This window comes from Hippocampus zosterae, chromosome 12, assembly GCF_025434085.1.
Source record: "Hippocampus zosterae strain Florida chromosome 12, ASM2543408v3, whole genome shotgun sequence".
NCBI classification, from domain to species: Eukaryota; Metazoa; Chordata; class Actinopteri; order Syngnathiformes; family Syngnathidae; genus Hippocampus; species Hippocampus zosterae.
The window spans coordinates 11,252,690-11,279,133 of record NC_067462.1 but is presented as its reverse complement, the minus strand read 5'-3'; the positions used below and the strand labels follow the sequence as shown (position 1 = coordinate 11,279,133).

Sequence of the window (26,444 nt, the reverse complement as noted above, 5' to 3'; positions counted from 1 at the left end):
ACTGTACATCTGTATTCGTACTTGGACTTAAAAAATGCTTCGACACGACAACAAGGATACTACTTCATGAGCCCGACATACCTTCTAAGCAAGTGGACCAGAAGCCATGTAAGCCGTGTTGAAATACTTAAAGGTCAACATGGATGACAACAGTTGTTAGCCGACCACAAATTAAATGGATGATAACTTGGCTAGTTAGCTTAGCTTCTTCCATTTTGTCTTCTTCGACTCCTCTTACGTCTTTGTATTTTACGTCTGGATGCCCAGTGGCATTTAGTTTAAGAGAGGAGACTTGCGATTGTCAGCAGAGATATGTTTATGTGTATGGGGCTCTGTGCAGTTCACCACCATTAGAAAAAAAGTAAGCATGCACATGGGTGTCATATGTCAAATTCGTTAAGATTAAAAAATATGTGTACTTCCGCTTAGGTTCCTCATCTTAACTCAAGACTAATTAAACTTCAAACTTGTGGAAACTCTTTCCTGTTCCAGCATGAGAGCACAAAGCAAGGGAATGGGCTGGTGTGGAAAACTTGACTAGCTGTTTGTTTTAAGGGACGTGATAACATACCAAATCTGAACAATCACTTTGAATCACGTTTTTTAAAAGCACTCCGGACCTTCCCCGCCTGTTTTTCCAGAAACAGCTCGCAGGAAGGAAATATGTGGGACTATCAAAGCCATTCCAAAAAACAATTTGCAGTAAATCTCATCCTCTGGGTAAAAATGACGTTTTTATTCAAATGTGATGTCATCCTCTTCCTGGTTCTGTGATTTAAATGATGATACTCTATTACTGTACTTTCAGTAGGTGATGCGCCGGTATGCAAGCATGCATTCTGGCAGCTCATCAAACACATAAACATTGATTTAAAGAACACTTTACAGTTCTAATATTTATAGCCGTAGTCCTGGTCCATAGTTTATGATGTTTCGCAATTTCAAGGCTCGTTTCACCGACAAGCGCGGAAACCACTAAATCACTTAGACATTACTTCATGCTGAGATTTGTCTTGTTTGAGCGTGTATGAGTGCAAGCAATGGTGAAAATATGCAGATTAATCCCGAATAAATAAAATTATTATGACTGCAGCGAAGTTTATATACATATTTAATATACCCACAAAACTAACAGTAACCTCGGTAGGATGGAGGGATGCATGGACGAACAGACAGGATATTTTTACTCCTTGCAAAACAACCCTACATGTTGGAGAGGGTTTGGAGTGGAGGATACTGAATGCATCCCATGGGTAATTTTCTATGCGTGTGTCTTCGTGCGACCTTGTTTTGCTCTTTTGTAGTGGGCTAATGATGGGGAAGCTTTATACTAACTGTGGCTTTAAAGGCCTTGATCTACATTAGGAGATCAAGGCCTACATCTACATTGAAGATGGCCAAGTAGGACACAAAAATATAAACATGCACAAAGACAAATAGGCACACTTTTCATAACTGCACAATAAATGGATAATCAGGCCACGTCCATCCGAACACGACTACTGTGACCTTTCTTCTCAATTCAACTTGGTTTTGGATTTTAGCAAGTTTATTTGATGCTCCTCTTTGACTGCAAATCATAATATTGTGCAAGTGGTCATAAGATGAGGCTATCAATTGTATATTCGATATACCGGTATATAGATAGTACTTAACTAGCTATATTACTTGAAGGTGGATGTCGCACTCATAAAACATTGGAAAGATGCACATCAAACTGACCTGTCACTGAAAACATATTTGACTTGGGGTCTTGCAACAGCTGGACTTACAGCCTGTTGAGAGAGCACACAAACAATGTTTTAGTGACCAAGTGTCAACAAAGCAGAAACAAGCGACAGAAAAATCCTGTCCCGGGAAAGGAGGAGACCAGACAAATAATACAAGCATTTGTTTTAAATATGAAAATTAGCTCAAATATTGCTCCATTTGCCCATCCAAGCATCTATTGCTTCTTTCTTCTTTTCTTTTTATCTCTTTTTTTTAAATAATGTTTATCCACATTGAAGTCGCAGATAAACTGGAGCCTTTCGCAGCAAATATTCCCCACTGAATGAATGGAAATGTCATTATCCGTTCCAGCGTTGCACTCTGTACGTGTGGTGTTTGTGCCTTGGCCACCAGTGGGGAGTATAAGATGGTCTAGACCAGGGGTCACCAAACTTTTTGAGAGTGAGAGCTACTTCATGTGTCCTGATTGTGTGAAGGGCTACCAAATTGATACGCGTCTGAAATAACATTTGTACAAATTAAATTTAATAATATTAGAACATTAGCTAGCTAGACGTATACTGTAGCTAGCTAGTTAGATAGCTAAATAGGTAGCTATAGAATCTATAATACTGCCCATGTTTGCATTTTTAAATCATAATTTCTACGAGCAAATCACAATCCTAGCACTGGCGGGCTACTGGTGTGGTCCTCACGGGCTACCTGGTGCTCGCGGGCACCACGTTGGAGACCCCTGGTCTAGACACAGATGTGTAGACATTTATATAGACACGGGAAGAGGCATTTCGCAGCTGACCCCTGAAGCTGCAGTACTATTAGTCGTTTTTCACAGAGGATAAAGAACATATGCGCGTGAGTATTGCCATATTGTCTACAGGCGTTGGTGCACAATCTATGTTAAAATACCCATTTATTAAAGGGCCATCTTTGGCATTTTATACTGTGATCGCATTAAATTAGAGGAGTTTCCTAAGGCAAAGTTACAAGGTTGTTTTAAATACACAATGACTAATTTTTGTTTGACATTTAGATTTGCGTTAACTGGGAATTTCCCCAAATATCAAGAAGCCTTTTTTGAAGAAAACCTATGTTACATTGCCAAACTGCTCCTTGTTGTCAAGTGATTTGAGTTTAAAACCAGTTAAAGTGCAAAAAAGAAAATCGGTCATACGACGACACATATCTCCAAACATTTGTGAGTAGAGTCACTCCTAAGTCAAGGTACCACTGGATTTTCTGTTCTGCAGTCTCCATGTTCTGTGACACCATGCTATCTTTTCCTGCTCATTTGGTGTGGAGAAGGAGGCTTGTGAAAATCTGTCGAGCTAACGTGTGTACTTTGAAGTGTTGGACATTGTGAGTAAACACCACACATACTGTAAAAGCAGTAAGGACACACTTGTTCCTTTATTGTGTGCGGCATCTTACACATTAAAAAAATGTTTAAGCTGCCTGGAATCATTATGTGTGCACCTCACTTAAGATATCCGAGTGAGGCAATGAAAAGAGGTGAGAACTCCATAGTCGCACCGACAGTGATTGACGGATTACACATACACTACATATGCTTGGGCTTTGGTGACTTGAAAAACAATTAGCCGGGCCAAGATGCAGATGCTGTCATATTAGCTTAATGACTGGCAGAGTGGCAGGTAACATTCATTACACTAACACCTTCATTACATTAGCAACTCCTGAAATACAGTATTAATTGCAAAGTCTATCAGTGCATAATTGTATGCCCCATTTAATCGAGAAATAGCTCTCTGAAGTCATTAAAATGGGCCAATAACTTTACAAACAGCAGTTTGTAAAAAAAAAAAAAAAAAATCAAAGAACAGAAGTGCCACGTGATTCATATTATCTCCATAAAAGCAATAGATGTACACCACATTTTTTTTTTAAGTACTGGACTGTAAATGTGTTTTTCCAAAATAATGTGATGGGTTTTTTTTAAAGTTGTTTTAGGTACACTTCAAAGCCACACTGACTGACTCGATTAAAGAGAAAGAACACGCACACATAAATGTAAACGGAAACGCACTTTAAGGTGCTGGACGATAAAGTCGTGCATAGAACTCCCATCCCCAGTCGAATTCTGGGCAAGAGAAAATAGTCTAAGTCTGATTAACACATTGTAACTAGCCTGCCACTGCGCAACACACTAAGCGAAAGAGCGTTTTAAAAATAGGAGAGAACAGAGAGAGATTCACTGCAAGAACATCGCTTCCTTCCTCTTGCAGCTCTTACCGAAAGGCCAAGTGACATTTTGAACAATTACACAGGACCATTACCTCCATCTGAACCTGGCAGAGCAAGTGGACAATCGACTTCATGTGTATGAGTGAGACACACAAAAAGAAACAGCAAAAAAGTGATGTCACATTGTGGCAAGGAAAATGGGGATATGAAGACTAGGATCAAATCCATTCTTAGTCATTGTAGGTTTGTCTAGTCATTTTCATGTACCAGTGGTCTTTAGTTTAAAGGAAAGGCCCTGGAGCTCAATCAAAGATACAATGTGTAAACAATGTGCCTTGCAAATCAAGAGAACAGAGACACGTGTTTTTATCTGTCCTCGGGGACACTGGCAGCAGAGCAAGAATTGATGCAGGCTGTCCACCAACATGCCTGAGCTGCGGCTGTTCTATAAGGAGGGATAAGCTAAAATCCATTCAAGTCTGCATGCAAGCCGCGCAGCCTCCTCTCGTTTAGCTCTCTTTCACAGTCATCAGGGTTATTGTGCTTCACAGCAAGCTGAATGACCCTCTGTGAAGGCAAAATCTTTTTCCCGCCTCACGAACTGCACATGCAAAATTCCCTGTAAACAATTACGCTGATTATTTTCTGCTTGTGGCCTAAAAAAAATTACATGCAGCCATTATATGATGTTGTGCATGCCTGATCGTTACATGTGTTCATCAAAGGGGTTTGAACATTAAAAAAAAGTATTGACTGGATTTTCACTGCATGGTTCAAATGACACTATTCCAACTTTATATTGTCAAGTGGCACGACTGGGATGTACGTCACAGGGAGCGTAGATGGAAAAATATGATTTGATATCTTACAGTCTGAATCACGCCTCTCCAAATTGTGGATAAAAATGCAAAACGAAATCAGATATCTGCCAATTTCAGTGCAGCATAAACACACAAATCAGATCCATCACATCAATGTGATTTTTACATCGTCGGAATACACCGATTGGTGCTCTATACACAGACGCATCCCCGAACGACACAAATCAAAAATGAAATGAAATCCACTGTAAATCTTTACAGTGAACAAATCTAAACGATTTTTTTTATTAATCAATTGTTCCTTTGACTAGACAAGAGACTCACCCATTCAACTGGTTAATAAGGTCCAAATAACCTGATTCGCCATTAAACATTGTCAGAAACATGTTACAACAACTACCCAAAGACAAGAAAAGTAAGCACCTTGAAGAACAAACCATATCCCTCAAAAGAACTGAACCGCATAAACAAGTTGCTCTCCAGAGATTAGATGTTGGAAAAAAATTAAATACTCGTCCACAGCGAGATCTCAAGAGGCTCACCACTCAGGGGCCCAATCAGGCATGTAGAGCCTTTCAAAAGACATCATGTTGGATTTGTGCTGTCCAACCATGTTAAGGGAATAACTGTAACAATAACATATCAAGTCCTGTACTCCGGAATCAAATGATCACAGATATATGAATATTATGCTGACTCCTAAGGCTAAATGTTGAGATAACGTGATGAAAAATAGTCCAAAAAGTAATTCACTCTTCTGATACTGTATACAGAGTTGTAAATGAAGGATCAAGGATTCGTGAGAAGCGTCATACAGTGTTGGTGTCTTACCATCACAGAGGCATCTTCCTGGCGGGAGGATTCACGCTCTGCTGACTGAGTACCGAGAGCTGAATCACTGCTGCTTCTCACCAGCAGGGGGGTGTCTGTGAAAATACAAGGGCACATGTTACAGGAGTATTCTGTACATTCTGCAACAAAGGAATTGGATAGTAATCGATGAATTGGTCAATTATGAACGCTATCCAATGTTTGGAATTGTTAAATCAAATCGTACATTTTATGAATAATCGAATGCACTACTCGGCTGAATAAAACCAGCAGGTATTTCAATCTCTACGAGAGAATGTGCTGCATTCGCGTAAACAAAATAACATTTGATGAGCATGAGTATCTGCAGGCGAGCCAAACTAGCACTTTTCTTTGTGTTTTCTACACAAATCTTATTTAAGAATTTACATGTAATCAATTGATTGACCAAGAGAATTTTTTCAACTTCCCATCACTAGTGTAGTTTGGGGAAAACATAATTTTATACAAAATCATCAAAATCTAGGATATGTTTCAGACCCAACTCCTATATGTGGAAGCTACATAAAGAGAGCATAAAACAGTGGCTCTTCTTTCCTACATGTAAGGGCATTAAATTAAGTGTGTTTAAAAAAATGGGGAAAAAATAATCGCTATAAATTGCTGATTTTTGCTGAGAGAATTGTTTCACCGAAAAAGTTGGCAAAACAATGAACTGTAAGAGGAACACTAACAAACGTGTATTTCCCAAATGTGAGGGGGTACAGCCGCTTTGGCTCCCAGCAATCGGCTGTTAAGAACAGATGCAAATAAATAAATAAAAGAATTGCCCATTTGTTTCATACAGTACCTCTCACAAGCTGGTGCTCATTGGTCCAAATGGTTGATAAGTATGCGATTTGCAAATATGGGTATGCATACTGGTAACATATGATGGTGTCTCCCTGTTGCACATTTCATCAGCCCACTGCATAAAATAATCATTAAATAGAAGATGAAGAATGAAACACTCCCATGGACTACCAATGCGAGAGCATAGCAAAATAACGGCAAAACGGTAACATGGTAAAAGGCTATTTCAAGGATGTGCACAGTCCCTACACTCACATTTAGCCTCTTTTATCAAAATCAATTCATCTATGGTATGTACATTAAGACCTTGGTCACGTGAGCCTCGTGGTTCCGTTGGGAGTCAGATGACAAAGGTTTGGATAAATAAAGTTATATGAGTGAACCTCCATGAACAAATGACAAATGATATTTGTAGGGTCATTTATTGATTGTACCAAAATGGACCCTTGGTGCTTTTAAGACTGTCTGGGGGGTAAGAATTACATCAATGCTATAATCAATGCACCCCCCCCCCCCCCCATTGAATGACAATGAAAGACAGATAAAGGAAGAGGACAAAAGAGGCATAAATAGTTGGCTCAACTTGGCGGCAGCATGAAAGAGAAAGGGAATGAAAGCAAACTAATTTGACAAGATATCTAGTGCGATAACAGCACAAATGAGAAGCTAACAAGGGACAAAATGTTATGGATTTATCCTCAGGGACTCTTCAAGATAATTATTTCGGTCATAAAATGTTGGTTTCCGAAAATATAACCTTAGAAAAAGATATGCCCAAAAATGTGAAAGTCAAAAAAGGAGCAAGAGTGTTTGGAAGAGAAAAGTTGTTCTATAGTAGGAGTCGAAGACAGAGGTCTACATCTGACCTTCTCACACTGACAGTAATAGTCTCCAGAGCGCTGTTACCCCTAATCTTCCATGACAACCACACATTACCTCTAATCTTTCCTGCCAGGGAACCATACTGAAACAGACTCAACTTCCTGTCTTAACAGTGTCTGGATTGAACTGCTAGGGCATCTTCGCAACCTAGGATAGTTGAAAATCCTCCAAAGCCACAGTTTGTACAGGTTTAAAAATGCAACGTTTTAAAGGTACACCACGGTTCAGTTATGGCATCCTGAGTATGACTTTAATACCTGCTATAACATCTCACTCCAATCAAAAACATTAGACTGACACATTCAAACGGCCAGCGCATCCAGCACCGTACAAACTCTTTTGAATGTACGCCGTTTACGTTTTCACCCAAGTACTAATGGTGGTAGTTGGTCTAAAAAAGATTCTATTGCTAACCCTCATCTTTTTTTCCCCAATACTCACTTGACTTGAGAGCTGATGAATTGACTTCTATCTCTCCTCCCGTGATTGGCTGGAAGACAGACAGCTCAGCCTGGTAGCGATCATGGCTGGGGGAAGGGCTTGTGTTGGCTACATCCCTCTCTTGGGCTTCCTGTTCTTCATACACAGCCATCAGCTGATCAAAGAAAAATAAAAACACACAACCATAAGGCATCTGATCATTTTCAGGAATTCTTCAAATATTCTATTCTTCCAAGTCATTTGTGGAAGGCTGAAAGTCATCGAAAAGATGGAAAAGATAAAACAGGTGAATGAATAACATCGACACAATTACTCCAATGCTATGTACATCCACACCACCACAAGAAATATAGTTCCTCAAACCGAACAAAGACAATTGTTGTCTTTGGTTTACATCACCTTGTGGATGAGGACACTATAAAGGACGTCCAAGGAGCCCAGCATTCCAATGAGTGTGTGTGTGTGTGGAACGACTACTTAACAACGGCCTCCATTTGTGTCCTTCCTCTTCGTGTGTGCGACACCCGGCTCCCACCCGCCTTGTTATATAGTGGAATCCTCATCTATTGAACATAGCACTGAGTCTGCGTTTAGCTTAACATGGGACAGAGCTGGTCAACACTGGGTTCTAGGGGCCTCCACACAAACTGAATAGACCTGCGTTTGTGGACATATGTGGCTCTGGGTGTTTGTGCCATAGATAAAGTGGTAAAGAATAAAGAAAGCAGAGGTTGCCAGTAAAGCCAGAGCCTGATACATATGAGGGTCACTGTCCTACAAACTATGTCCCTTATGTATGAAGTGCTGACATTCGTATATAGCGGTCCTAAATAAAACCTAGAAACAGTCTGTGCACCTTCCATTAGAATATTCTCAAACTGAGAGAACACAGTCAAAGGTTGTGTGTGTGTGTGTGTGTGTGTGTGTGTGTGTGTGTGTGTGTGTGTGTGTGTGTGTCATCAGTAAGCTCTGTAGAACCTGATAACGATTCTGATCATTTGAATCTGTTGGAAGAGTGAAATTTCTAAAACAAGCAGCACTGCCAGGACTAGAGTTTCATACATCAGCAATCAGGTAGGCAGGGGAAATGAGATGTCATTCTAGGCTTACAAATATTAAATACGTTCTGAGTCATAAAAGAATATTGTTAATCTGGGAATGTATGTGTGTGTGTGTGTGTAAACCTTACCAAAGACTACCTCCTAGTGTGTGTAGACCACACAAGGCCATATGGAAGAGCATTATGCAGACTCTTAGCCCAGATGGACACATTCTGTGCAAGCAATTGCAGCTGATCCAAAGATTCGACAGAAGGCATCGAAGGGTGCTTTCACACTAGCGAACTCGAGTCCTTCCCCCCACTTAGTCGGGTCCACTTTTAATCACAGCAAATGAACTCTTGAGGAGAGCAAATCAATCCATTTTTTGTGTAGCTTACACGTGCGCGCTCTTTTTTTTCATTCAACTAATGGTTTATCGTAATAACACAAAGCTTTAGCATACATCTCCAAATCCCATTCAAAGTGAACATTCCTTTTTCTCATTTTTTCTAACCTCTTATCTCATTCAATTACCTCGCCACACAACAATGCATGTCTCAGTAGCTTTTGAAGTTGGAATTGCTTTCTGTCAGGTGTCACTGATTAGAACACCTTCCTAGCCGAACGCTGATATGTGGTCGGCCTTTCTGTGCAGCTTTCATGGATTTGGGAGTTTGCTTAGATGATACTATCAGTCAAGCTGAAAACACATTTAGACACATTTAGAAATGTGTCCATCCTCCTATGAATTTGTCCGTGATTGTTTGTAATTTGTTACGGAAATCACTGAATACTACCTCATTACAAGGGGTGTTATAGCGATATTAAAATTGCCATGATATCATCACTATCATGTAACGATATTTAAAGCAGCACATCTCCATCAACAAGCATAGCTTTTGGCCCGCTTGAGCCGTACACAACACTGTGAACTACTTTGTACATTTTTTATAGTTATTGTATCATGAGGTATCTTAGCATGACGTTTGAATATCATTACATCCCTACTCGTTACAGAACATTCAATGTCCACGATATTGAAAAAAAATCATGGGTCACATTGCTCAAACAGTGTGCGATAGAAAATTGCTTTGTATGTTTGACAATGCGCCACACTCATGGGCGGTGGAAGCTAGCGGATGAGTCCAACGTTAGCCAAAACCGTCTTGAGGCTAACTTATGGCAGAGGCTCAGAACAAAGTACAGCAGCTATGTGCTCACAGCAGCTTTCTTTATCATAGAAGAACAAACGTCACACTGTCCTGTACACATACAGCATATACAAAATGCGAACACCTCAACATAAAAAGTTTTATTCTAAATGACAAAAGTGGACATATGTGTTTTTCACAGAACAGGTATTCTATGTTTTAGTAGACTGCTTACATTAGATGCAGTTTCCTTGTGTCCTCCTCAAATGCATCTTTTGCGTTTGTCTTTTTTTTTCCAAAAGTGTTCAGTACCATGCTCTGAGTACCTGCTGCAAATGTGTCCTGTATTTTTTGAGGTACTTAAAAACCAATCTCTCCTGTGAACAAGCGAGGTCCATAGGTTTGATATTAATACACAGGAAAGGTTCAACAATTCATAAACTGTTTAAATAAATAAAGGATTTTTAAACGTATGAAGTTCAAACAATTTCATCCAAAATAAAGGCTCATAAGTGAAAATAGGAAATGGAACTGAATCAAGGAAGTGGAATCGGAACCAGTATCCTCCAAATTGAAATGATACCCAACCTTAGTTCACAACACTTTATCCCAGTGCAACAACTAGTTCACTTACTTATATTGTGACCGTCATGAATCCTGTACTTCTGTAAACTACTGAAATTGACATGCCCTTGAGAAATATTTAGATAAACATTCCTATTAGCAATAAATCAAGCTTTTTGTCGCCGCGCTCCCTCAACTTCCGTGTTTTGGTTGCTTCATTCTACATGATTTGATTAAGGAAGTAATTTCTCTCTCCATATCCTAAATCAACGGCTCGCATTTGGTCATGCTTTGGCCTCCTCACCAAGCCCCCCTCGCCCCCGTCTCTTACCTCATTCGTCACCTCTTTTACCGCATCTTCTAATGAATTCAATCATGTTTGAGTCACATCTTGATGTGACCAGTCCTGATACGTATGTTGACCTTTCGCTAGCAACCATGGGAGGGGGTTAATTGAGTCAAGGCGTTTACTCTACAGGAGAATGAGCCAGAAAGCCAGAGAGATTAAGAAACAGCGGCAATAGGTGCATTAAGAGAGTCCGAACGAGACAAATAGGTGCAATTTGTAATAGCATCTGACGAGACGAAGCAGGAGAGGGCAAGAGGAAAAAGGGGTTAATTGCTGGTGTGAATGGAATGAAACACACTGGGAGGCGGGTAATTAAAGAAGTGAGGAGGAGATCGCGAAATAGAGGCAAATGTGTGCTTGATAGGGACAGTGTGTGTGTCATGGGTGCAAGGTGACAGCAAGAAGGAGCCAATCAACAAGCGATGGGAGATTGATTTTAAGTGATAAGGAGAAGGGGTTAACAGGGCGATTGAAATGAAACCGAGTGAGAAGCTGATAGGGTGAAAAGGAAATGGTTAATTATGAGTATAATAAACGATGAAGCCCCTACTCTTCATGGACCTTAACACTTAATTAAGGAAACACAGCTCCACCTGAGGTCCAACCATAATTGATGGATGCAGGAAATCGGGAAATCGGGAAATAGGTGTGTGTGTGTGTGTGTGTGTGTGTGTGTGTGTGTGTGTGTGCAATTTGTGTTTATGATGAAGAGCACATCCTCATGGATTCATCGTGATGATTAACTATTGTAATGAAGTGTCTGAAAGTGGGGTTTGTTAAGCAAGATGACAAAGAACTGGTCACTTATGTCATTAACCCATCTGTCAGTCATGATACAAGAGGGAAGTTAATGGACAAGTCATAAAAATACAAACCAACTAGTGTTAAGGCTGTTACTGACGATTCATTCGGAGGTGTGATCAAATAACATGATTCAAATAGATTAGTTTGATGATCAATGTGTTTTTGTGTGATGTCCTTGTTGTCTCAGGATACTAAGTAGACATGTTTTTGGTGACATGCATCAAATATCAGTAGACATGTTTTTGATAATCCATGCAGCAAATATCACAGGACATTGCGGAAGCAAAACCCCAAATCTGGAGTTGTCAACTTGGCAGCGTAGAGACAACAGAAAACCATTTTCATTTTTGCTTCAAAGGCATATTTGAAGACTGACTGATAATAATTTTAAAGGTAGACCATCATTATTTCGTTTTCGAACAAAAATCTAAGCGAGATCATTTATACTGCATAACGTATGTTATTACATTCTAACATTTCTTAAAATGTTAAATATTTTGTTTTTAATTTGCTTAACTCATTCACCGCCGATTTTTATGTTTGACAACTGGATTTCCAACCCTTTAGCGTCACCAAAAAAATGTATTTGTGAAGCATGTTTTTCAATGGGCAGGCGCGGGAGTGGGTTTCGCCCAGCTTGTCTGTGAAATTCAGGTTTGTAAACCACTGTAACATGAGGATGAAGATTAGGGGGTTACTTTTGACTTCTCTAAATAAATTATGGCTACATAAATGACTTGATAAGCACAAAACATCATCATCATAGTCACGTCACTGTCTTGCCATTCACAAAAAGCACGTATTCTCTGCTATTTGGTCAGTATTTTGGTAAACCAGCCAATGTTCTATTGCTGATTAAGAACAGAAACAGCTTGAGAACATCTTGGCAGTATGGGGATCTCAATTTTTTTAAACATATGGCAGTGCATGAGTAAATTCAAATTACTAACAAAGAATAATTGGTGTGATAAATCACAGCATGCATCAATGTAGTTCAGCTCCACATGTACACAATATGTGTACAAAATACATGAAGATTAAAGCAGCTCTGAAAAAATGTCCTGATAAATGAGCCAGTGAAAATATAGTTTACGAATGGGGCCATAGCCCCAATCAAATATAATTCATAATTCAGCTAATAAATGATCCCAGATATTGTAGATCATCCAAGGCCCCTCTATCCTTCTTAAGAACTAACATCTAATCCACGGGTGTCAAACTCAAGTCCCGGGGGCCAAATCAGGCCCACCACATCATTTTATGTGGCCCGGGAAAGCCAATGTAACATGTTGACTTCTACCATGATTGTGAAAATCTGGACAAAAATGTCAACTTCTACAACGTAATAAATAAGAGAGATATTGTAAACATGTTCTTGTTACGAAACCCCTCATTACGGTAACTTCAACAATCGTTGAATCAACCATTATTCTTGACTTCTTTAAATGCTTTCACAGTCATAATGGCCATCCAAGGAAAAGGGTCACTTCAATGTGGCCCGCGACAAAAATGAGTTTGACACCCCTGATGCAACCCCTTCTCCAGCCAGATACTGTATATGCCTACCACCATGAACAAGGACCTCCAACTACAGTCATACATCAGAATGATGAAATGGAAACACTGTCAAGAAGCATCAAATGTCAAACATGGCATCGGAGTCCCATGTCAAGAAATTAAACAGAACACCGTGGTTACTGTAAAGAACACTATTTGGTAAACACATTGGGAAACGGTACATTTCAAAGGACTGGTAGTTATTTGTAATGGTGATTATGTTGCAGCATTCTATCAGTAGCTCAAGTTAGTAGATAAAAGGTTCAAAAATTGTTGTTTGCTCATATACATACTCATAAAATGAGAATAAAGTAGTTTTAGCCTTGAAAAATGGCTAAAAAAGACCACAACAAACGTGCACCAAAAATGTGTATAAATGTTAGCAGCCCCTACATAAACACACTACGATTCTCTGTAAATGAAACCATTCCAACGTGTGAAAGCAATAAGGTACACTGTTTTCTTTAATCCAAGGTCAATATTATTCCTACCGGCTGGCCACTTCACGTGGAGGGCCCGAGATGGCAAAGGTGACCAAGAAAGTGTTTGCATAGCCGTACCCTGGGTGTGTGACAGAAACCTTAGAGTGTGTTTGTCTTTCACGTTCGTTCACTTAACTTTAGAAAGCTGACATTACACGATAGAAAAATAAACATCTCAGAATCTACTTGCTATGAGAGATGCAATCTCAACTCAGGAAAGATTTTTTTGTCTTCGTTTCTAGTTTCTAGTAGTCATCGCTTCGCGTGGTTGACATGGACTCAAAATAGCATCAGCGGCAATGTTGTTAGGAAATAGTAATGATGACCAAAAATTAAAGTTAACAGAAAATGCAATTTACAAACGCCGGTGTGCAACATGCAAATGAAATGCCTTCAATCTGCATGTCGCCGGCAGCTAATATCTGTGCCTTGCATGCTTATTTATCTTGAGCCTTGTTGTAGTTTGTCATGTGAGTATACAATTACGCGGTAATTGTGAATAACGGTGCACCAGTCACCTCACAGAGTGCCCTAGAACATTAAAAACATAATAAAAATCACAGCATGTAAGATCGTGTCATCTATATATCATATATAAATGAATATGGGACAGTGTGTGCACTTAACTCAAAATACTGGGGAATGGAGAGATGCATTCTGTGTGTAAGATATTGAGACTGCTTTTACGCTGATGTAGTCCAGTCCTACAACAGGCCAAGATATATAAGCATTGACATGCGTAAACAAATGAAATGGATAAAGCGAACATGCTTTATTGGTCTAATTTACTAATATCCCAAATAGCAGGCACAAAATTGCTTGTCTGTTGTAACAGATTGTGTGTTGCTGGTGACCGTGTTGTGTGTGATTGACTAAGATTGTGATATTTTACTGAGATCTAAGTTTACTCTAAAAGATTGCGGGTGCTGTTGGTAAAAGCGGTGGGGAGCAGCCAACTTAAAAGAAGGGTTTGCGCTGAAGGCAGCTCTGATGGTTGTTTTCAGTGGGCACGTGGATGAGGACCATATCTACGAAGAGAACTTTGAAGTTCTTAAGTGTGAGTGGAAGAGGCAAACAAACATATTGTTGAGTTAGAACAAATAATTTGCTCAATTTGCTCAATACTTTGACTTAAACTGCGAGTATGTGGAAAATGGGCGGAAATATTATATGTATAAATATCTACTCTAATCAGATTTTCAACATGAGCATCTTCGGCATTTTTCGTCACAAATGACGATTTATCAGGAGGGTTGGACATTTCGTTAATACGCCACAGTGACAAAGTGCTGAGCTTTGGAAGCAATGTCTAGAGTATGAAGCTGTGCGGAAGGGCAAACTGAATCATGCTAGAGCTGGAATGTAAAACAGTGTGTCCCTTTTGGAATGTCATCTTTCAATAATAAAGGAGCTGATAGGAAATGTCCACAAAGCTAACTAAAGAGGGATAGTTTCGGTCTGAAGTGTAGCAGAGTTCAAGGGAGTAAAGGGGAAAAAAAAAAGAAAGATAACTTTAAGGGAAAGGGAACACGAGTGGAATTTCAGTGTGAGAGAAAACCATTATGTAAATTATAGCCTGAACTAGCACCTACTGGTGTGGGCTGACAGCTACTGTGTGGTTTGAGTCGAGTGTATAACCCACCTATTTTAAGCTTGTTACCTTCGCAGCATCCAGTTCACTAGTGGAGTAGGAGGAAAATGCTTCCAAAAAAAGCTTCTATCAAAGGTAATGAAAAAAAGCTACAAAAATTATGAATTTTAATGAGCTCCTAGAAACCATTTTAGATGAATAAATACTGAAGATGTACAGTTGGAAGCTGCAAAGTAATATAATGAAGGAACATTGTGTGATATGTAACAGTAGATGCAACCTTGTTTATTAATGGAGAAGGCCTTCTGAAAAAATACATACATACATGCATAAAAAAAAATTAAAAAAAAGATCGTATGTCAGTGAAAAAGCCCTTAAACCGGATCATTTGCACAGGGTATGATATGATAAAACATCTAGGAAGAAAAGTACATACAGTACTTGTGAGAGGAAGCTTGGGCATGATGGGTTTAGTGCTAATCAGTGAAATGTTAAAGAGTCTTAAAAAGCTAAAGACAAGTTCGACCATAACATTTGCATTTTGCTGCTAAGCCTATATTGTGAAGTTCTTACCTTGTCCTTGTCCTCCACAAGATCACTCAGTATATCATCAGGGTCAAGAATCCCTCCATCGCAGTATTCAACATGGTGTGTTCGAACTACGAATTCCCCTTCCTATTCAACAAGAGAAAACGCATGCAAGTCAAGATGTAATCTATGCAGCTTGACTAGAATTGTTTTATATACCGAGTAAGACTCAAACATTAGGATTTCCGAGTTGAATTGTTCAGTCGTGGAATTTCATTCAATTCTCCAATACTCCAATATTTTGAGGGATCAAAACACAAAAAAATGTTACAGTGAGCTTCAAGAGAAGAAGCAATACAGTTCATACAAAAAGATGACACAACCCAGTGAAAAGAAAATAACTCTTTAGTTTGAAATTTTTCTTCCCTGGGATTGAACGGTGATTCATCTGAGCCTCTGACCCCAAGTAGAAAGGGACGGGCTACCTTGATACACACATTCCAGTTGATAAAAATTGGAACTAGAGCTTGAATGCATAAATGGATTAAAAAAAGTCCTCCCCCCCCAATACTTTTAAATGGATGTTAATTATAAGTGGATTTTCACTATTCACGACCCAACCATATTCTCCACAAATAGCAGGGGGACAAGTGTAAATCTATGGGTTTAATTTTTTTTTTTTTTACTTGCGTAGTGCAATGCATTTAATTAATAAAGTAATAAGGACCTTAATCCTTGTCACGTGTTTGAGTTGTGAGTAGTTTGCCATATTTCACACATTTATAATTTATGTTGCACTATGTTTTTATTATTATTCTTCCATTAAACCAAACATGACTTCAGATTGTGTGTATTTTTTTTTTTTAAGTCACACTCGGGTCAATTCGTTACACAAATTTCATTGCTCATCAAAGCATTGTTTGTCATGATTCAGATTTGCTTTTTTTGAATGACGGGTCCACAATGTTTACTGAAAATTCAAGAACAAAAACTAGGTACAGTCAAACCTCGGTTTTCCGACGTCTCGGTTCTCGTCCAATTCGGTTTTCGACTAAAAAATTCTCGTTTTTTATGCCTCGGATGACGAACAAATTTTGGTTCTCGAACAAACTGAGCGCACTTGAATGCACCATTTGACTCCTCTCGCCTTCCTTACACGAGGAAGTGACGCTTTCTCGGGTAGACGAGAAAGTGACGCTTCCTCGTGTTGCTTTACATTATGAGCAGACGTGCTCAAAAAATATTTTTATTTTAAAAAGAGCGTGGTTTCGGTTTTCGAACAGCCTTCTGGAACGAATTATGGACGAAAACCGAGGTTTGACTGTATTTCCTCCCTCCACTCTCCTATGTTCATACTTCTCAAGATTGTTTCTTCATTTGGATATTTGGCATCTTGTGCTGGACAACTCCAATAGATTACCATTATTATTACCATCCTGAACTATTCTCACTGCCGCCCCACTCCTTTTATCCGCAGCGTTACTTCTGTGATTGATGACAGAGGCGCTGCATTGGACAGCCGCCTACACATAGTTGGTTGTTCAACAACTTTGTGCCACAGCACACAAGCTGGCAAATACCTTGCACTCACATGCGCACACATGAATCATGACGAACCGAAGTGCATGTATGAATCAAAATGTTACATGGTCGTATCTCATTAAATGCGTGGTTTTCAGAATACATAGGGGCAAAGGAATTTCTGAGAGCAAGTCTCAATTATCCACATCACAACTGTATAACACTAGCTTTCAGGTGCCCTCATAAATACGGAACATGCCTGGAGGAAATGTTGAATTGGTGATGAACGGTCACACAAACTATCTTTGACAAAGTGCATCTTCTGTGAAAATCAAGGCATGGAAACAAAAGGCTACGAGGTCGGAAAAAGACACGGAAACCATTACTCACCATTGTTCACAAGACAACTCATTTTTTCATGACCCTTGCCACATGATGAGTTGTCATTCAGCGTTAGCTCAAACCTCAAATTTTACTATTAAATCAAGGAAGACCAATATAAAATAGACAGGTTGCTCGGGCAACAAAGTATTCCTGGAATATATTCTTGCGGCCGCAGTGAAAAATCAGTGCATTCGATTCATACCATTACAGCCCAAAAATAAATACCGGTAATTAAAATGTATTCTTCCAATTAATGATGTTCATCTTACATAGTCCAGGACCCTTACAAAGTATGTGACCTCATTAATCTAATGTTAAGAACACCTGTAGATACTGTATACTGTAACATACGTAAACTGAAGTTGTAAAATACACTTTCAGGCCACTGAAATTGGGCAACAAAGCTAAGCCAGATAGATAAAAGCCTCTAATAGCACACAACCAGCATCTTATCTGCTGGATGAAGGTAATTAAGAAGTGTGCCAACAAGCAATGAACTTCTTGGCAACTCCCCCAGAAAAACCAACTCTGCACCTTCCAGCCAATCTTTCATCTAAAGGCATATAACATTCATCATCTCTGCTGTGGAATTAATTGACTCCATTATGCTTCTATATATATTACCACTATTTGGAATAACTTTTGCAGTTCTTCCACCACCTGTCCGGCATTCCCTTTTTTTTTTTTTATTTCTAACCTTTTCAATTTATACAAGAAGAATATATGTCAGAAGTTCACTTCAGTCAGTGTACATTTTAAGGAATCCAAACCCACGCAAACACCATTCTAGTGACGACCTATTCCACCGCATTCAAATGTCCAAAAGCAAAGTTGCTTTTACAGTCCTGGACTGAGAGTGACTAACAATGTCGCAGATTAGTAAGACAGTTAACGTCTGCCACAAGGAAGCATGTGGAGAGGGGCGGTGGTGGATATTTTGGATCGAGTTTAAAAAATACTCTGAAGCATGATGAATCACGGAAGCAGATGTCATGGAAATAAACAAACAACAGGCGAGCTGTCTCGGCGACTTTTTTCGAAAGATATTTGCATAGAGCCGGGAGGGATCGGAGGATGGACAGTGCATCCACATACACAGCAACACCCTGGAAACATCAACTTAGATGAGGAAACAAACTAAAGATTATATATACAGCAAGAACATTAGTGAAAATAAGAGGAAAAAAAGAGGGACAAAACATAAGACAGTTGATACTTTATTCCATAAAGAAGGAATGGAGGGAAAAAAATACAATACCCAAGTTGAAAATGGTGAAAGCTCAACAAGGTCTGCACCGCTTAAAAAGGGTCATAACTAAGACTGAACACTTGTTGTACAAAAAAGCTGCAAAAATGTTGCCAAGACAGACATGTGCATGTGCTTAACAAGGCATAACATTCACCAAGGGAGGGAGAAAACTAGTACCTGAGATTTAATCAATACAAGAGACAGCGAGGCCATTAAATGCAGCTGCAGGAAAAAACACACCTGGAGAAATGTCCGTCTCTGGGAACATTTACAGGATGGCAAAAATGCAGCTGCTGCGGCGGAAACCCCCAAAAAAGTAACTCACAAATCAGAGTCTACACTGATCAGGCATAATAATAATAATATCAATTATACTGCAAGGATTTAAAAATGTATGAGAATATAAAATTACGGGTGCACCATAAAATATTACAAAACACCTCCAAGGAGAACCGCCAAGTCGTGTTAAGAAGCTCCACACATTGAGGCCTGCAGGAAATATTCAAATATTACATCTACAAGAGTGTCATGCTACTTTTACTTTCATCAGAAGTCATTTACGGGACAGACGGATCAAGTTCAAGCTGAATTGCTAACAGCATTTTGATTGCAAAGCTAGGCTTGTGATGGCAACCCAGGATCCAATACATTACAGTTCATTTCTCGTTATTTTAGTGCGGGGTTGGTGTTTACTTGACCACAAATGCTATTTCGACAAATGGTGTTGTGCTGTTGACTGTTTTTTTTTCACGGTTAGCACATTTGCTCAATGGCGCAGCTGCCTGTGCTTCTGGCCATGGACTTTCCTCAGCTTCAAGCTGCCAAAGAGGCTTAAAAATTACACTTCACAAGTCATGTTGGGGGAGCCAGCGAGCAAAAACAACTGTTGTTATTCACTACTTAGTGCTATTTTTAAGTTCACACATCAAAACAGATCGTAAAGTTTAACGTTTGACCGATAATTCTGTCATAATATAGTGGGAAGCGAAAGCCAAAAGGCATTTGGATAAGTGCAGATATCCTACAAAGTATGAATCGAGTTTTAGCACCATCGTTGTTTTTGTTGTGTTTTTTCGGGGTAGGGTTCTACTTCCTGTTTGTGGGCCATTTCCACTAGCTTAATAGGACTCATCCATTATTGAGAAGCTTTCTGTGGACACAGGATTTTGGAATTGGATCTTCCATGACTAGTGTTGTGCATTTTAGTTTGATCTGTTTGCGCTGTTTGACACGAGGGAGTACTGTGTGAGGATACTGTATACATATGTCGCTGCATTCGAGTCTCACAGCCCTGAGCTGGATGTGCTTGTTGTGAAAAAGGCCTAGTGTCACATTAGATTTGTGTTTGTCGTAGGTCATTCGAGAGAATGAAATCCATATGTAAGATAGAGCTGTTGATTCCATCTGAACTCGTTTTTTCGATTAAAACTCGCATCAAAACAGGCATTCTGAATATTCTGAAATAATACATGGAGGAAAGAAGAGCAACTAATTGATGAATTCCATCCATTTTCAGATCCGCTTTATCCTCACAAGGGTCCCGCGGGGCATGACTGGAGCCTATCCCAGCTGTCTTAAGGAAGTGGGCGGGGCACACCCTGAGCCGGTCGCCAGCCAATCACAGGGGACACAGAGACGAACAACCATCTGCGCTCAGACCCACAACGAGGGACTATTTAGAGTGTTCAACCAGCCTGCCGTGCATGTTTTTGGAATGTGGGAGGAAACTGGCTTACCCTGAGAAAACCCCCACAGAACATGCACACAGAAAGGCCGGAGCCGGGATCGAAACCACGACCTCTGCACTGTGAGGTCGATGCACTAACCACTCGTACACCGGGGCCACCACTAATTGACTTGACTATAAATTAAGTCCATAGTCAAACTAGGTGAAATGCCCATCCAAATTAGGGACCTAATCGTAAATGTGCTTATCATCTCCAATTAGACGTAGCACACTGTTACCTTACCAAGTCGTATTTAAGGAGGAATCAGAGTTCATTGAGGCATTGAGGCTATATAGAAAATGAAGGGTACACTCGAGAAAGAGAAAGGATGACAAATAGTATGACGGGGCAAAACACATGGGAGCACTGGGCATAGAGGGTTGATATATAGATAGGTGAAAAGACATGACGAGGCTAAAACAGAGGGGAAGAGATTAAACACACTGTGTGGACATCTCACTATTGAATCCTACTGAGGTCATGCAGCCGTACGTCCGCCTTTGCTGTGCTGTTTAAATACCAGCCGGTATTTAGGAGTTTACTGAGGAGATTTGGTTATCTGATGGGAGGAGCAGGATTGCTGCCCTGAGAGTAGCACAGGGAATCAAGGGAGGAAGACATTTGCATTTAACACCGACGAACAACTTAAGTGGAAACGAGTCATGCAGCCTCCTGTCTGGCACATCGCAATTCAAATCAGATATGCGTTCAATTTTTCATTCGGCAATTACGGAGAGCTGGACCTCTGTGGCTTTGGCGGAGACTTTCCGATGTGGAAATCATAGGGTCCTTTTACAATATTAAATATGACAACGATGTTAATAATTGTATAGCTTCGGAAGGTGGGAGGGGGTTGTGGATGCTCAATATTCTGAAAGCTATGTTGCTTCATAAAAAATAAAGCTATTTTCATCAGCCTTCCTGTTGTTCATAAACATTGTTATTATTATAAAACTGACAATAAATGCGATGGCTGAACTGTGATTCCAACCAAATGGACCTCTCGTTGTAGTCTTTGAAGTTTGAAATAACCTCGGGCTAATGAAAAATGTCTTGCATATGCTTGTTAGGAATCCATTTGTGTATGCCACACATATTGTCAGGTATGGGGAATAAAAAAATGTCATTTGCAGTTATTTAGTCATGACCTCGGTTACTGACCACAGAGCGGAAAAAACACACTTTTGAGGAAAACACTTTGACGGTAATATTTCCACTTTAACGTTCCTCATTCACTCCATCTTTTCTCACGATGGCAATCAACACTTTATATTAGCTACCACAACATACAGTGCTATTCATACACTATATGTGTACATACATACCTTGTTCAAGTGTGAGGTGCCTAAACTTGTCCAACTTCTATTGTGTTGGAATTTCTCTCCCTCATGGTTGACATGACAAGCTGAGATCTCCCCCCCCCCCCCCCTTCAATTCCCTAATCTTAGTCTTCCACCCAGGGCTTTGCTGATCTCAATTCCAAAGCAATGCAACACCACCATCTACAGGGTTTCAACTGTTTCCATACTTGAATTTCACAGACAAGCTGAACAAGGCCCTCTTACCCGTTGAAACACATAACGGGCGAATACATATATGCTTGTGGTAGTCAACGGTTGGATTCCAGATGACATGGAAAAATAATTGGGATTCAGAGTCAGCAATAACAATCCTTATGAAAGTGTATTGCTCGTAATTGCTCGGGCAATATTATTTTTGCAGCTGTACTAGTTGACAACTGGAGACATATGAGTGCAGGAGACACATCAGGTGAGTGTTCCTAACATAGTCCATCCTATCTCCTACAATACACATTACTGCAAGACACTAAAGTGACTCATTCATCTCTGCTGTCATAAAAAATCTTTTTGGACATCGTTCATCCCATTCGCCACAAGCATGTACAATAGCTCACCGCTGTGTTATGGGTCAGTCAAGCCAGGTAGAATGTCCAAGGAGACCACAGACTAAATGCTTGTAACACATGTTTTTGTAATTTAGTCATTCCTCATTTAGATTCAATTTTTTTTCTTTAATGTTTGCACACAGGCACTGTCACTTCACTTTATACATGTAAATTTCAGGATGAATAGATTTTAAGAGTGCAGTTTTAACGCAATTATATCCCACGCTGGTCAAACAAAGTCAGTTGTTCTGTTCGTCTTTTTAATCAAATTACAACCTGTGAGATTTCATTGCTTTGACAAGTAAAAACAAGAAAGTGAAGTAACACATGCAACCAGATGCCGTAAACGGAAGTTATTGTGAATAATGCAGAGGAACTCACGCCAATTACATCAGCAAATGAAGTTATTGATTTATGGTCCTGTACTAAAAGTATTACTTTCTCATTAAAGGCATCAAAGGTTTATTTGAAAAATACTTCAGAGGGAAGTTATGGGAATACTATGCATGTAGTGCCGAGTGTCGCACTTCCCTGTCACTTATAAAGTGAATTTCGCCAGAGTTGAACATTTCATGTTTTTAAAAACAATTATAATAATCAATACTTTTGATGACTGTTTAAGAAAAAGAGAATCTCGAATTCACCACCTCGAGAAACTAAATCAGTCAAACCGATATTTGGTATAGAAATTAAAGATTCTAAGAAGTATTTTTCTATGTGTGTAATGAATAAGTCTTTCACTTTTTAATTGAACTACTGAAATAATGAAGAGTTGCAGTCACACTTGAAGGGATTTATTTAGAACAGTTGCTAAATCTCATGACCATGCTTAAAATGATGCAGCGAGCAAGTTCCAAGTTGGCAGTACCTTTTCCAGTAGTTTTCTGTATCTCAGGGTGGCTTGTTCGATGAGATCCCTCACAGTCCATCCCTCTTTACAAGGAACCACCACACCCATTTGTCCAAATGTCACTGTCACTTTCATTGTGGGACTCTTCCCTGAAGTTTTAGGTGATGGCAGGAGAGCTGAGTCGTAGTGGATAAAACTGCAGAGTGGTGGAACAGAACACTGGAAGCCTGGGGGAAGCAAGCACACAGTGAGTGGAAGAAAATGTCAGCGAGTCATGGTGTATAAGGAACCATAAATGCTGAGCAAAATGACCTGAGGTAATGAGAGTTGTCACATCACAATACTTCTGACACTGTGTCTGTTTTTTAAAATGGGGAACCATGACTTTTAAAGCCACAGGTTAAACAGCGTCAAATATAATACGGGGATGTAAAAGGTTTACACAACCTGTTCAAATGATTACTGATGTAAAAAAAACGATCCAAAATCAATCAAATGTTTTTCCATCATTAAAGGGACCTATATCCTAACTGCACAACTCGATTGACATTCTTGAGGGGAGTAAAAATTACCAACTGAAAAGTGGTGCAGCTTTTCAAGATTTTCTCTGCTTTAACTTGCGCGCAAGTTCAAAATACGAGTGCTGCGTGGCGTCAGTGAACTCAACTCACTTCACAACAAGCAGTAGTTGGAAGACAAACAATTCTCCAAAAAGAGGCTTCAAGCCATTAACTGCCACTCCGGGTTGAAGTTTACAGTCAAACTAACTTTAAACAAAGACTTGTATTTGAGACAAACGTATAACGGTTTTAGGTCTGCTAGCTTAATGCTAATACTGTACAAAATGGGAAAACACCATGGATGGACTACCAAAAACCATCCATGCTGCATGACACCTTGAGCTACAGATATTGTAACACAAAAGGTGCAGCGACACATGTATACATCCATCCATCAATTTTACAATCCGCTTTATCCTCCCAAGGGTTGTGGAACCTGAACTGGTTACCAGCCAATCGCAGGGCACACAGAGACGAACAACCATACGCGCTCACGCTCACACCTAAGGACAATCTTGAGTGTTCAATCAGCCTGCCATGCATTTTTCTGGAATATGGGAGGAAACCGGAATACCCGGAGAAAACCCACGCAGGCCCGGGGAGAACATGCAAACTCCACACAGGAAGGCCAGAGCCTGGATCGAATTCATGACCTCTGCACCTCTGCTTCTGCGAGTTCAACACACTAACCACTGGACCGCCTTCACCTGTAGACAGATACTGTAAAGTAACAATACTAACAGGCATGTATTCTTTGTCTGTGAGGAAATAAAATTATGGCAGCCACCTCAATTGAAACGTGTCAACAACTGCTTTAGTTATATTCTACTTAATTATAATATGACTATGTTTTTTATACAGTACATAATAGAATGGTATATTGTAACAAAATATTGTGCACCAAACATATCTTTCGAAATTATGGCCAAAAAGCTCAAAATTAGATTCTCCAGCCTATAACGCACTTTCTGTCATGTGATTAATTGATTTTATTTATTTTTTATTCTCAAGTCATTTTTCAAAAGCAAAATGGGAGCCTTCGCTCAAGAGAGTGTAGGACACAACGCTGCACTGTCTGCACTCTTTATTCTCTATGGGTCACTTTTTTTAACCTTCACGTCTTTATTGGTGGCAGACGATTGCGTCTCGGTGACTTTTTGTACCGTTGGAGTTTCAGTGCAGGTCATTTTTGTGACATTTCACTGCACAATAAATACTGTCCACTGTTCTCTGAAGTTGCCTTGGCAGATGTTGGTATCATCTGCTGTCACTTAGCTAAATAAATTAGCTTCGTAAGGTGGAAACTAGCAGCGCTAACGTAACAAGCCCAGCAAGGCAGCATTCCGTTACAAGCGCAACACGTATATGCGTAACTGCTGGTCTCCCCGTGATCTAGTCGAAAGAAACGTGTGAGAAAGGTGGAGTTTAGCATCATTTCAAAACATTCCCATCCGATTCAGCAGCCCGACTCCCGAGCTAGCTCACGTTAGCTACCTTAGCTGAACTTTGTAGGAAAACGTGCAGTCGCTCAGGCATCATTCCACAAGTTTTGCCCCCCCTCTTCTCATGTTTCCTTTCTCCAAGCCCTCGGTGACGTCCACTTCATCGCTCAGCGTCACTTGATTGCGCGTCGTTTTCACATCAGACGAGCTGGAAACGACGCGTAACGGACAGGTAAAGACTTTGGGAAAAGTTTTGGAGATTCCTTCCCAAGTGTCGCTCCTGCTGGCCAGTTCCTGACCAGCGCTTCCACAGCAGGCTGCCTGCTACTTTCTTAAAGAGACAGTACACAATAGGGATGTGAATCTGAGCACTGAGGACGATTCGATACACTTCGCGATCCACTGCCAGCGATGCGATACTTAAACGATACATGGAATTTTCTGGCGATACGATGCGATACGATTCGATACACATTAAGTTCAAATCAATGCGATCCGATACGATACAATGCAATTTGTCGCGATATTGTGCAATTAAACATGATGCAAATAAGCAAAGAAAAAAGCTTTTAAAAAGATGGAATTCAGTATGGTATTACAAAAAGGATACCACTTTATTCCTTATAAAGAGTAGAACTTGTAAAACAACTTATTTAAGCCCTTTCACAATTGGGTTTTGTGCAAAGAAAATGTAAACAATTTGGCACCTGAGACTCACAGCTGTTGCTATAGTGTAAACACAAACAGACTATTCTCACTGAGTGTCTTATATGAAATATAATAATAATATAATATATATATATATATGTATATGAGGCGGCCCGGTAGTCCAGTGGTTAGCACGTGGGCTTCACAGTGCAGAGGTACCGGGTTCGATTCCAGCTCCGGCCTCCCTGTGTGGAGTTTGCATGTTCTCCCCGGGCCTGCGTGGGTTTTCTCCGGGTGCTCCGGTTTCCTCCCACATTCCAAAAATATGCATGGCAGGCTGATTGAATAATCT

The 26,444-nt window shown here is 39.9% G+C and overlaps 1 protein-coding gene across 2 annotated transcripts in view; it reads right to left on the bottom strand.

Annotated features, from left to right (window-relative positions):
• Nucleotides 1-25,770, bottom strand: part of pard3bb (par-3 family cell polarity regulator beta b) — a 121,709-nt gene extending 95,939 nt beyond the window's left edge. For both annotated transcript variants that reach the window (XM_052081440.1, XM_052081441.1), the window contains exons 1-6: nt 25,497-25,770; nt 23,461-23,669; nt 15,851-15,952; nt 7,740-7,893; nt 5,586-5,680; nt 1,723-1,775 (exon numbers count right to left, since the gene is read on the bottom strand). In XM_052081440.1, the coding sequence (XP_051937400.1) occupies nt 1,723-1,775; nt 5,586-5,680; nt 7,740-7,893; nt 15,851-15,952; nt 23,461-23,577 (521 nt within the window). In that variant the 5' untranslated portion in view covers nt 23,578-23,669; nt 25,497-25,770. The remainder of the gene's footprint in view (nt 1-1,722; nt 1,776-5,585; nt 5,681-7,739; nt 7,894-15,850; nt 15,953-23,460; nt 23,670-25,496) is intronic.
• Between the last annotated feature and the right edge of the window lie 674 nt (nt 25,771-26,444).